Source organism: Oryctolagus cuniculus, chromosome 7, assembly GCF_051225735.1.
Source record: "Oryctolagus cuniculus isolate XC-2025 breed Fujian yellow rabbit chromosome 7, ASM5122573v1, whole genome shotgun sequence".
Taxonomy (NCBI): Eukaryota; Metazoa; Chordata; class Mammalia; order Lagomorpha; family Leporidae; genus Oryctolagus; species Oryctolagus cuniculus.
In genome coordinates this window covers 79,033,560-79,047,400 of record NC_142873.1, presented here as the reverse complement: position 1 = coordinate 79,047,400, position 13,841 = coordinate 79,033,560, and the positions used below count along the sequence as shown (strand labels likewise).

Below are 13,841 nucleotides of genomic sequence, written 5' to 3'. Positions count from 1 at the left end.
CTGAGGAGTGAACCAACAGATGGAAGACCTCTCACTGCCTCTGCATCTCTGTAATTCTGCCTTTCAAACAAATAAATAAATAAATCTTTAAAAAAAAGAGAATAAAGTAGAAAGACTTCCCATGAAGATATGAAGACTTTTTTAAAAAAGATTTATTTATTTTATTTGAAAGTCAGAGTTACACAGAGAGAGGAGAAGCAGAGAGAGAGAGAGAGAGAGGTCTTCCATCCGCTGCCCTCCCGGGCCATAGCACAGAGCTGGACTGGAAGAGGAGCAACCAGGACAGAATCCAGCACCCCAACCGGGACTAGAACCTGGGGTGCCGGCGCCACAGGGGGAGGATTAGCCAAGTGAGCCACTGCACCAGCCGAAGATTTCTTTTTTTATAAAAGTTTAGAATAATATTTTTTTCTCAAAAAGATTTTATTTTTACTTATTTTGAAAGAGACAGAGAAAGAGAGAGAGATCTTCTATCTGTTGGCTCGCTCCCCAGATGGTCACAATAGACAGCACTGAGCCAGGCCAAAGCCAGGAACCTGGAAGCTTCATCCAGCTCTCCCTCATGGGTGGAAGGGGCCCAAACATTTGGGCTGTCTTCTGCTGCTTTTCCCAGGCCATTAGCAGAGATCTGAATCAGAGGTGGATCAGCGAAGACAAGAACTGGTGCCCGTAGGGGATGCTGGTGTTAAAGGCAGCAGCTTTACCTGCTGTGCCACAATGCCGGCACCAAGTGAGGATTTCTTAAATAAGAAACAGAAAGCACTAAGCATAAATTAAAAGATTTATACATTTGGAAGTAATAATTTGTATGTATCAAAAATTACCTGAGGGGCTGGCATTATAGACTAGTGGGTAAAGCTGCTGCCTGCAATGCCAGCACCCCATGTGGGTGCCAGTTCGAGTCCCAGCTGCTCCACTTCTGATCTGACTCCCTGCTAATGTGCCTGGGAAAGCAAGAGAAGATGGTCCAAGTCTTTGGACCCCTGCACCCACATGGGAGACCTGGAGGAAGCTTCTGGCTCCTGGCTTTGGACCGGCCCAGCTGTGGCTATTGCAGCCATTTGGGGAGTGAACCAGCAGATGGAAGATCTCTTTCCCTTTATATAACTCTGCCTTTCAAATAAATAAATCTTTTTTAAAAATGCAGATATTCAGGTACCACCCCTGGACTATCTTTTCAAGGATGCTTGTATAGCAGATAGCTTTGTAAGATACAGTATTTCCTTCCAGTTTAGAAGGCAAGTTTGCTACTAAAATATTGGAGTTTCCTAACTTGGATTCTTTTCCTGTAACAACCCAGTGTATATACAAATGTCACCTGGACTTTGTCCTATCACCCTGTGGCAGCTGGCTTGGGAACTAGTGCAATACATGGACCATACTGCTCTTGCTATGCATGAGTAAAATGCCCTTTGTCTCTGAGGCTTGTGTCTTTTGTCTGTATCCATGAAGCTGTCAGGCTAGCTTTTTAGCTTGAAAATAGGATAAAACCTTAGACTTTTCACAATTTTTGACACAGTTCTCTTTCCATAAGTTAGTGTTCTGCAGTGTGAACTGTTTGTTGTTTTTCATAATTATTAATAGCATAATAAATACATTCAAATTTTCAAAACATAGTCAAATTTTTATATTCAACTATTATTTAAGATGTCTCCATTACCCTAGTTTTATTTTTGTCTTTATTAACCAAATATTTTTATGTATTCTTTTTGCTCTTAATTTTCTTAGATTGTACACCTTTTAGAAGCTGAGTTGATCAAAAGACAAACAGATGGCTGAAAGTGGTGGAAAAGAAAAGATAAAATGGACAACCACTGTTATTATAAGCTCATCTCTTAAGGTAAATGGGTTATTTGGGCCACTAATCTTTAAAATATTGAAAGCAGTTGTCGTATTTTAAAATTATCTTTATGTAAGTAAAATGTATTTTTAAGAGAAATTATATACTTTTTTTGGGTAGTAGTTTTACTCTTAATTTGCATAGTACAACACATTAAGGACAGAGGTCCTACATGGGGAGCAGGTGCACAGTGACTCCCGTTGATTTAACAATTGACACTCTTATTTATGACATCAGTAATCACCCGAGGCTCTTGTCATGAGCTGCCAAGACTGTGGAAGCCTCTTGAGTTCACCAACTCCGATCTTGTTTAGACAAGGCCATATTCAAAGTGGAGGTTTTTGCCTCCCTTCAGAGAAAGGTACTGCCTTCTTTGATGGCCATACTTTCCGCTGGGATCTCACTCACAGAGATCTTTCATTTAGGTAATTTTTTTTTTTTTTTTTTTTTTTTTTTTTTTTTGCCACAGTGTCTTGGCTTTCCATGCCTGTGAAATTCTCATGGGCTTTTTAGCCAGATCTGAAAGCCTTAGGGGCTGATTCTGAGGCCAGAATGCTGTTTAGGGCATTTGCCATTCTATGAGTCTGCTGTGTCTCCTGCTTCCCATGTAGGATCATTCTCTCCTTTTTAATTCTATCAATTATTATTTGCAGACACTGGTCTTATTTATGTAATCCCTTTACATCCATTTTCAATATCCTGCTTCCCCAAATCTTTGAAAGTTGTAAAGTTCTTTTTATTTTCTGTCTCTAACCCTGTTCTGGTAGAGATGTTCTGTGACACCAGAAACAGTAAAGCATATGCACATATTTATTACTTAAAGTTTTTTGAAAGACAAACACCAGAAACTGATCCCCCTGGTCAAAACAGAATTGCAATGAGGCCATCTCCTTACAATTTGGAGAGGAAGGCCAGAGGAAGTAGAATGCTTGAGGGCAGTTGATTGGTCTGCAACTGTTAAAGCAGTGCAACTGCTCAGCTGGCTCGACTTTCCCATTGCCCTGATATTTATCTAATGGATAGCAGCCAGAGTCTGAAATGAAGGGGCAAGAAATTGTTGGCTGGCGCTGCGGCTCACTAGGCTAATCCTCCGACTAGCGGCGCCAGCACACCGGGTTCTAGTCCCGGTCGGGGCGCCGGATTCTGTCCCGGTTGCCCCTCTTCCAGGCCAGCTCTCTGCTGTGGCCAGGGAGTGCAGTGGAGGATGGCCCAAGTGCTTGGGCCCTGCACCCCATGGGAGACCAGGAGAAGCACCTGGCTCCTGACATCGGATCAGCGCAGTGCGCCGGCCGCAGCGCGCCGGCCGCAGCAGCCATTGGAGGGTGAACCAACGGCAAAGGAAGACCTTTCTCGCTGTCTCTCTCTCTCACTGTCCACTCTGCCTGTCAAAAAAAAAAAAAAAAAAAGAAAAGAAATCATGTTGCTGTGATAAGGAGGAGAGAAGAAAGAATACATCCTAAAATATGGTTTTTTAAAAAGATATATTTATTTATTTGAAAGGCAGTTACAAAGAGAAAGGAGAGAGGTCTTCCATCCGCTGGTTCACTCTCCAAATGGCCACAATGGCTGGGTTGGGCCAGGCTGACACCAAATGCCTGCAGCTTCATCATGGTCTTCTACTTGCGCCATCTTCTGCCTTTCTCAGGCTATTAGCAGGGAGCTGGATGGTAAGTGGACAGCTAGCATTGCAGGTGGCTGCCCAATCTGTATACCACAAAGCTGACCCCAGTTGTTTTTATCTACTCTGTCCTCTTTTTTATTGCTGCCTCAAGTTGTACTTTGCCCTGTTGACTTCAGCTATCCAGCTGCATAACACACACCAGTTTAATACAGCTTAAGTTTCACAAGAATTTTTCTGCTTCTTAGTGTTAGCTTTCTGGAATCCATCTTTCTCTTTTGTTGCTATAGCTTTTCCAGATTGATTTTTTTTTTTTTTTTTTTTTTTTTTTTACAGGCAGAGTTAGACAGTGAGAGACAGAGAGAAAGGTCTTCCTTCTGTTGGTTCACTACCCCAAGTGGCCGCTACAGCTGGCCGACGTGCTGGGCCAATCTGAAGCCAGGAGCCAGGTGCTTCTTCCTGGTCTCCCATGGGGTGCAGGGCCCAAGCACTTGGGCCATCCTCCACTGCCTTCCCGTGCCACAGTGGAGAGCTGGACTGGAAGAGGAGCAACCGGGACAGAATCTGGCACCCCAACCGGGACTAGAACCCGGAGTGTTGGCGCCACAGGCAGAGGATTAGCCAGGTGAGCTGCAGCACCGGCCTCAGATTGATTTTTGAAAGAGGGAACCATAAACTCATGCTAATTTTCCAAAAGCAACTATTTCTAGTATATTTATTATTCATCTACATTGTTTTCTGCTTTCTGTTTGTCCCACCTTTTGAATGTTTCTTTTTCTATCCCTTCTTGCTTCTTTTTATATTGGTTGGTTAGTTTTATATTTATTTATATTGGTTATATATTTATTTATATTGGTTAGTTTTTTCTCATTTCTTTTCTTTTTCTTTACTAGCTTTGGCAGTTATAGTCTCTGTTTCTTCTTTTTAATAGTTCTCCCAGAAATTTTAACATCTATTCAGCTCCACAAAATCTAAAGTAAATACTTTTAGCCTTTTATTCAACAGCAAAGGGATCTTACAACATTTTTGTTTCTTACTTTTTTAATATTATATTTTATTATATATTTTAATTCTGTTTTTAACTACACAAAATATTTTTTTAAAGTTGGCATTTGTTTAGATTTACTTTTTTTTTTTTTCTGCATTTTCTTTCATATGACTCTGGCCTTCTATTTTGGATCACCTTTTTTTTAAAAGATTGATTTATTTGAAAGGCAGAGTTACAGAGAGGCAAAGGCAGAGAGAGAGAGAGGTCTTCCATCTGATGGTTCACTCCCCAGATGGCCACAATGACCAGAGCTGCACTGATCTGAATCCAGGAGCCAGGAGCTTCTTCGGGGTCTCCCACGTGGGTGCAAGGGCCCAAGGACTTGAACTATCCTCTACTGCTTTCCCAGGCTATAACAGAGAGCTGGATCAGAAGTGGAGCAGCCAGAACTTGAACCAGTAGCCATATGGAATGCTGGCATTGCAGGCGGTGGCCTTACCTGCTACACCACAGCACTGGCCCCAACAATTTCAAGTTTTACTTTTTTTTTTTAACAAAATTAAAAGTATAATTTATATTTTATACTTATTTGATGAAGAGAGAGATTGGCCATTTTTTTTCCTATATAAGGGATCTTCAAAAAGTTCATGGAAAATACATTTTTGAAAAAACAATGAATTTATAAAAATTTTGCACCAAAATAAGAATATTTTATATCTGTTTTCTCATAAACTTATTTTTATTTCTTTGATAATTACCTATATTTTATCCTGCTTTCTATTGGCACTCTAGCAGTAGAAACTCTCTGTCTCTTCAAATACAGAGCCTCCCACGTTACCAGCATCCCACACCAGAATAGTATATGTGTTAATAATTAATGAATCTAGGGCCAGCGCTGTGGCGTAGCAGGTAAAGCTGCTGCCTGCAGTGCTGGCATCCCATATGGGCGCCAGATTGAGTCCTGGCTGCTCCACTTCTGATCCAGCTCTCTACTCTCTGCTATGGCCTGGGAAAGCAGTGGAAGATGGCCCAAGTCCTTGGGCCCCTGCACCTGCATGGGAGACCTGGAAGAAGTTCTGGGCTCCTGGCTTCAGATCTGCGCCGGTCGGCGTTGCAACCCTCCCCACCCCCTTCCTCTCCCTCCCCCTCTCCTCTCTCTGTGTAACTGTGACTTTCAAAAAAATAAATAAATATTTTTTTTTTAAAAAAATTGATAAATCCATGTTGGCACAGCATAATCACCCAAAGTCTATAGTTTACATTAGGGTTCGCTATTGGCATTGTACATTTGTAGGTTTGGAAAACATTTAATAATATGCATCCATTATTAGAGTAACATATAGAACAATTTCACTACATTAAAAAATCCTCTGTGCCCCTCCTGTTCATCTCTCCTGCACCACCCAGTTCCTGGTGGCCACTCATCTATTTGCTGTCTCCATAGTTTCGCCTTTTCCAGCATGTCATATAGTTGGAATCATACAGTACACAGCCTTTTCAGATTGGCTTCTTTTACTTAGTAGTAATATGCATCTAAGTTTCCTCTGTGTTTTGTTATGATTTGATAACCCATCCCTTGACTTAATAATAATTCTAAATCTGAATGTATTATAGTTTGTTCATTTACTACAAGACATAGTGGTTGCCTGCAAGTTTTGGCAGTTATGAGTAAAGCTGACATAAACATTCATATGCAAGTTTTTGTGAGGGCTTATGTTTTAAATTCCTATGGATAAATGCAAGGAGTGTGATAGCTGGTGAAAGTGTAGTTAGTTTTGTAAGAAACCACCAAATGGTCTTCCAGCTTGGCTGTACTGTGCATTCCCATCAGCAGTGAATGAGAGTTACTGTTGCTCCACACCCTTGCCAACATTTGGGGTTGTCAGTGTTCTTTTTTTTTTTTTAAAGATTTATTTATTTGAAAGTCAGAGTTACACAGAGAGAGGAGAGGCAGAGAGAGAGGTCTTCCATCTGATGGTTCACTCCCCAGTTGGCTGCAACGGCCAGAGCTGTGTCAATCCGAAGCCAGGAGCCAGGAGCTTCTTCCGGGTCTCCCACACAGGTGCAGGGGCCCAAGGACTTGGGCCATCTTCTACTGCTTTCCCAGGCTATAGCAGAGAGCTAGATTGGAAGAGGAGCAGCCTGGTTTCGAACCGGCACCCATATGGGATGCCAGCACTTCAGGCCAGGCTGCGCCACAGTGCTGGCCCCGTCAGTTTCTGAATTTTGGCATTCTAAAGGTAAGTGGTAGTATCTCATGGACATATTATGTGGAACACCTTTTCATATGCCTATTTGCCATCTGTATATGCATCTGTCTTTGATGAGATGCCTATTAAAGGCTTTGGCCTTTTTTAAAAATCAAGGATTTTTATTGTTGAGTTTTAGAGATTCTTGTATTTTTTGGATTGCAGTCTCCTATCAAATATGTCTTCTAAAATATTTTCTCCCAGTCTATGGCTTGTCTTAATCTATTCATACTTTATATTTTTTAAAGATTTATTTATTTGAAAGGCAGAGTTACAGAGAGGCAGAAGCAGAGGGAGAGAGAGAAGTCTTCCATCTGCTGGTTCACCCCCAAGAGGGCAGCAACAGCCAGAGCTGAGCTGATCCAAAGCCAGGAGCTAGGAGTTAGGAGGTCTCCCATGTGGTGTAGGGGCCCAAGGACTTGGGCCATCTTCTACTGCTTTCTCAGGCCATAGTACAGAGCTGGATTGGAAGTGGAGCAGCTGGGACTCAAACCGGTGCCCATATGGGATGCTGGCACTGAAGGCGGCAGCCTTAGTCATACTTTCTTTCATAGAGCAGAATTTTTAATTTTAATGAAGTCCAGTTTATCAGTTACTTCTTTCATGAAACAATGCCTTTGGTGCTATGTCTAGAAAGTCATTGCTAAACCCTGGGTCATCTAGGATTTTTCTGGGAATTATCTTCTGGGAATTTTATAGTTTTACATTTTAATTTCAAGTCTGAAAAAACTACTTGCTACACTGTATTACCTTTGTTCCTTTGTTAAAGATCAGTTGACTGTATTTATGTGGGTCTATTTCTGGGCTCTCTGTTCTTTTCCAGTGATCATTTTCTCTGTTCTCTCCGAAATACCACACTGTCTTGATTACTGTAGCTTTCTAGTAAGTCTTGAGATCAGGTAAGATCAACTCTGACTTTCTTCCTCTCCATCAATACTGTGTTGATTATTCTGGGTCTTTTGCCTTTCCTTTTTTTTTTGACAGGTAGAGTTAGGCAGTGAGAGAGAGACAGAGAGAAAGGTCTTCCTTCCATTGGTTCTTCTCCCAAATGGCCACTACGGCCGTGCACTGCACCAATCTGAATCCAGGAGCCAGGTGCTTCCTCCTGGTCTTCCATGCGGGTGCAGGGCCCAAGCACTTGGGCCATCCTCCACTGCCGACCTGTGCCACAGTGGAGAGCTGGACTGGAAGAGGAGCAAATGGGACAGAATCCGGCGCCCCAACCGGGACTAGAACCCAGCGTGCTGGCGCCGCAGGCAGAGGATTAGCCTAGTGAGTGGCGGTGCCGGCCTTGCCTTTCCTTTTAAACATTAGAATTATTTTATACTTTACCCACTGCGCCACAGCGCCAGCCCTAGATTTCCTGTTTTTTCAATGTCATTGCTTTCTGGTCTAATTCTTATTATTTCTTTCCTTCTGCTTACTTTGGATTCAATTTGCTCTTCTTTTTCTAATTTTCTAAAGTAGAAATTTTAGTGTTTAAAGTTTTATTTTTTTATTTGAAAGACAGAATGACAGAAAGGAAAAGAGAGAGAGATCTTCCATCTGCTGGTTCACTGCCCCAAATGCCCTCAACAGCCAAGGCGGGGCCAGGTCTTAGAGTTCCGTCCATATCTCCTATATGGGTAGCAGGGACCCAGGTGCTTGATCCATCATTTGCCACCTTCCCTAGTGCTTTAGCATGAAGCTGGATTGGAAGTGGAGTAGCCAGCACTCCAGTACGGGATACAGGTATTCTAAGCAGTGGCTTAACCCACTGCGCCGTGACATCTGTTCTAGGATTTAGTTTATTGATTTTTTTTTTAGATCTTTCTTCTTTTTTGAACATTCATTCAATACTATACATTTTGCTCTAACCACTTTCACAAATTTAATAAATTGTGTTTTTATTTTCAGATATTTCATATAGCTGGAAAGATTTATTTATTTACCAGGCAGAGTTACAGTGCCAGAGAGAGAGAAAAAGTGAGCTTCTGTCTACTGGTTCACTCTACCAAATGGCTACAATGGCTAGGGCTGGGCTGGGTTTAAGCCAGGAGCTTCATTCTGGCCTCCCAAGTGGGTTCAGGGGCACAAACACTTGGGCCATTTTCCACTGCTTTCCCAGATACATTAGTAAGGAGATGGATCAGAAGTGGAGCAGCCAGGACACAAACCTGTACCCATATAGGATGCTGGTGTCACAGGCAGCAGCTTAACCTGCTACACCACAACTCTGCTCCCCTATTAATTATTGAACTTATTTTTTCTCAATTCAGTACTTTGTAATTCTGTCTTTATTATTTTCTGCTATTATTTTTACTATCCTTCTTTTAGTTATCTCCTCAATAGAATATGAGTGAAATTCATTGGCACAGCATACATGGGTCGTCATGATCTGCTAGCAGCTATTCCCAACACTGTCCTCAAATTGACTCCTACACACCTTCCAGATTCATCGTAACAAGAATCAGAACTTCAGGTGTGAATGCCTTTCCATGTTATTCTTTTTGTCCCTGCTCTTCTTACCTTTGTCTTATTTCTTTAATTGTTTGCTTGATATGTTTCTTTCCACTTCAAAAGATGTAAGGCAGGGTCCAGCATTGTAGTGTAGCAGATAAAGCTGCTAAATGCTGGTATCTCATATGGGCACTGGTTCATGTCCCAGTTGCTCCACTTCTGATCCATCTCCTTGCTAATGACCTGTGTCTTTGGGCCCCTGCCACACACATGGGAAACCTGGAAGAAGCTCCTGGCTCCTGGCTTTGGCCTGGCCCAGACCCAGCTGTTACTGCCATCTGGGGAATTTAACGAGTGGATGGAAGGTCTCTGTGTCTCTTCCTCTCTCTCTGTAACTCTGACTTTGAAATAAATAAATAAATAAATCCTAAAAAACTTAAGACAAATTTTAGTAAGCTTCCCTGACTCACACCTGTCACACCTGTCTCACTGTCTAACTCTGCCTGTCAAAAAAAAAAAAAAAAGATTTATTTATTTGAGAGGTTGAGTTACAGACAGAGGGAGAGACAGAGAGAAAGGTCTTCTATCCACTGGTTTACTCTCCAAATGGTTGCAACGGATGGAGCTGGGCCGATCCGAAGCCAGGAGCCACCAGGAGCCAGGAGCTTCTTCTGGGTCTCCCATGTGAGTGCAGGGGCCCAAGCACTTGGGCCATCTTCTGCTGCTTTCCCAGGCCAGAGCAGAGAGCTGGATTGGAAGTAGAGCAGCCGGGACTCGAACTGGCACCCGTATGAGAAGTGGGCGCCACAGGCAGCAGCTTTACCCACTAAGCCACAGCACCTACCCCTGATTATTTTTGATTGTTAGAATTTTTATTTGAGAAATTGTAGAAATAATTTGGGGCCTAGATTAGTGTTATTTTCTTCTAAAGAAGTCTGGATTCTGTAAGACAGATAAGCCACTAATGCTCTAAATATTTTCCAGATAACACATAGGAGACTTGTTAAATTTGAAGTTCAGTTAGAAATAATAAATTTAGGGGGCTGGCACCGTGGCTCACTTGGCTAATCCTCCACCTGAGGCGCCGGCATCCATATGGGCACTGGGTTCTAGTCCCGTATGCTCCGCTTCCAGTCCAGCTCTCTGCTGTGGCCCGGGAGGGCAATGGAGGATGGCCCAAGTGCTTGGGCCCCAGCATCCACATGGGAGACCGGGAGGAATCACCTGGCTCCTGGCTTCGGATTGGCATAATTCCGGCCGTAGGGGCCATTTTGGGGGATGAACCAATGGAAGGAAGACCTTTCTCTCTGTTTCTTTCACTGTCTGTAACTGTATACCTCTCAAATAAATAAAATCTTAATAATAATAAATTTAGTGTTAGTATATCTCAAATATTACATGAAATATATGCATATACAAAATTTATGTTGTCAGTTTGTAATTCAAATTTATCAGGGTGTTCTATATTTTTATTTCCTAAATCTAGAACCCACACCCTCAGGTATAGATATGATGAATTTTAACCTTCAGTGTATGCAGAATGGCACTAGTTTTGGGAGAATTGAGAAAATAGTCACTCATAATTGTTTTTATTTTGTAATTCAGATGAAGAGACCTGATTAAGAAGGCCCCCAAATTTTACCTTTTTTAGCAGTCAGGGAAGACTACATAAGACATAATCTAGGGCCAGCATTGTGATGCAGTGGGTTAAGACTACAGCTTGGGACACTGGCATCCACGATGGAGTGCCAGTTCAGGATTCAGGTGTTCCACTTGCAATCCAGCTTCTTGCTAATATGTCTGAAAAGGCAGCAGATGACAGCCTAAGTACTTAGGCTCCTGCCACCCATGTGGAGGACCAGAATGGAGTTCCTGGCTCCTGACTTCAGCCTGGCCCAGCCCTGACTATTCTTGAGGAGTGAATCAGCGAATGGAAGACTCTCTCTCTCTCTCTAAGATCTCTCCTCTCTCTCTGTATGTGTCTGTCACTCTGCCATGCAAATACACAAATCTTTAAAGGAGGGAGAGAGAGGTTTCTCTAGGGAGTGTTTCTGCAAGGTGCTGGTAGCACTAGTAATTCAGTAGTATCACCTTAATACAACTGCATGGATTGAAATGGTTTGAAGCTGGGCTTCAGTCCCTGTGAGAGCTGTTCTACTTTTGTCAAAAGCTCTGTTCAGCCTCTCTTCTGCCTCTTCCTGAATTGACAGATGCCCTCAGGGAAGAAATGGCCTAAATGTTGGGCTCGTATCTTTGAATTCCTGTATGGATCTTGGTCTTATATTTGTTCGCTATTCCTGCTAGCTTTCTGATGCATTCAAGTAGGTTCAAAAAAAAAAAAAAAATCAGTTTTTTTCTAGCCCAATTTTTTGAGTTGCCTTCAGAAGGAGGGTTGACCTATATTACTTAATCTGCCATTGCTGGAAGCAGTGTATAATTTTAAAACAGCAGAAGAAAAGAACCATAGTTGAACTCTAGATCAAGATTTAAGTAGCACAAAAACACTCTTTAGGAAGAAAAAGAAGCATATGTTTTATACATAAATATCAGCCAATGTGCTGATACGCATGCACTGAAACAAAATATAAAATAAGAATCTAAGGAATTTAAAATATATATTTATTTTGAGGGGGAGGGAGATAAGAGTGCGAGCTCCCACCCACTGGTTTATTCCTCATATACCCACAACCTCTGCAGTGGGGCCAGGCCACAGCTGAGAGCCAGGAACTCAGTTCAGGTCTTCCACATGGGTGGCGGGGACCCAACTACTTGAACCATTATTAGCTGATTCCTAGGGTGTGCATTAGCAGGAAATAGTAATGGGGAACAGCGTCAGGGCTCAAATGCAGGCACTCCAGTTTGGGAAGCAGCAGCCCAAATGGAATCTTAACTGCTAAGCCAAATGACCACCACCACCTAGGGGATTTGTATCCACGTGGAAACTAACAAGCTTGAATTTCAACCAGTCTGGAAACACTATCAACCACATAGATTCTAGTATCTTGGGTAATATGATCTAACTGCTTGGTTGGAATAGGAAATGAGGTGATTTTTGAAATATTATTTAAACCACAAGTCCTATTGCTGTCTTCATATGTGTTTTCTGACTGACCTAAGACTTACAACATTTTAAAAGCCTTCTGACGTAACTGCCTTGTAAATAGATGAATTGCAAAACTGGTTGTGTCTTGTGTGGTATTCTGTGTATTTAGCACTTTGTGGTTCTGCCAACCAAGAAATACCACACTATCCGTCTTCCACAGTTACATATTAATGGATATCAAAATTCAGTTTCCAGTTTTTTTTGAACAAGTTTGTATTTGCTGTGGTTCTTATGGTTTAGTTTTTCAATACTCTCCTTACCTTCTCTCCCCAAGTAGCTGTAGCACATGATTCTTCCACACTTACAGTGTTTCAGTAAGACTAAATGTTTTGCTTTTATTTTTGAAGTGTTTTTTTCCATAGAAAGCAGATTGCTTGTCTTTTGATGATCAGATCTTTAACTGATTTTTTTCATTACTTTAGTAAAAATTATAAGCATGTCTTAAAGTTTGTGTTTCTGAACATTTTTTAAAAGGGCCGTGAAATTGCAACTGCCCTAGAAAATCGGAGCCACAAGATTCGGTATTCAGATTCAGTGGAGAATGGATCAATTATATTTTCCCTTTCTGGTACAGTATATTTGCCAAGTGCCTTAAGGTTCTTATAGAAATATGGGTATAAATTCTAATAATTTTTGTAGTTAAATAACTGTGTAATAGCCTAAGGTGTCTTTTGAGAGAGGTAAATGTACAAAATGTTGTTGTTGCTGCAAAAGAAGAGCATATAGCCAATTGTAAAATGTATTTTTTAAGAAGATTTGCTTATTTATTTATTTATTTCAGAGAGAGAATTACAGACAGAGGGAGAGACAGAGAGAAAGGTCTCCCTTATATGGTTATGTGCATCCATTTGATTGGTTATCCTAATGTTATGTGGTGGCCACAGGAATTGATATAAAACCACACATATATAATGATTTTTTTTCTACACCCATACTGAGCCATACGCTGTCTGACAAGGGTTAATACCATTGTTCTATACTAGCAAGCAGAACCTGAAACGGTTTCATAAAAGCAGGTAGTAACTACAGTTGAAGCATTCATAGGCAAGCAGATGATGACCACATTCCATTTCCAGGGTAAGTTTCTTTTTTCTGTCTGACCTTGGTGAGGCCTCTTCACAACTTTAATCATAGTAGATAAAAACAAGTTTAATTAAAAGACAAAGGCAGGCCTCTACCACACTTTGAGAATCTTTGTCATGATTTATATGAATTTTCTGAATATAATATAAACAGATATTGACTAAAAGAACAATGTGTGAACAAGTAAGTGTTCCTAAAGTCATAAAATGGTATAGCTGTGAGTCATAGGCAAGGTATATATAGGAAGAGATTAGATTAGGGTCAAAGATGGCGGAGAGATGGGAAGGGGCAACTCCACCTTACTTGTTGGGAGATGATAGAAGTGACACAAGAGGTGAAGTAAAGGATGTTCTTAGTAGGGTAGCATCAGACCTCTGTTCTAGCAGAGGTTTTAGAAAACAGGCACTTTGAAAAGCTCCTCAGTGTAGACCTGCAGGCTGAATGTGGACTGGCCTCAAATTCATTCTCCCTGCTGAAGAGCGTCCTCCAGGGAGACGGGAAATGTTTTTGGTGAATACCTA

The 13,841-nt window shown here is 41.6% G+C and overlaps 1 protein-coding gene across 10 annotated transcripts in view; it reads left to right on the top strand.

The window, feature by feature from the left end:
• C7H1orf146 (chromosome 7 C1orf146 homolog) overlaps positions 1-13,841 on the top strand; it is a 38,439-nt gene that overhangs the window by 12,364 nt on the left and 12,234 nt on the right. For 9 of the 10 annotated variants that reach the window (XM_089300374.1, XM_070078039.2, XM_089300371.1 and 6 more), the window contains 2 exons: positions 1,729-1,840; positions 12,712-12,805. In XM_089300374.1, coding sequence (XP_089156500.1) covers positions 1,772-1,840; positions 12,712-12,805 — 163 coding nt within the window. In that variant the 5' untranslated portion in view covers positions 1,729-1,771. Of the gene's footprint in view, positions 1-1,728; positions 1,841-3,959; positions 4,084-12,711; positions 12,806-13,841 lie in introns of those variants that run through there. The other variant, XM_089300376.1, reaches the window with a different exon arrangement.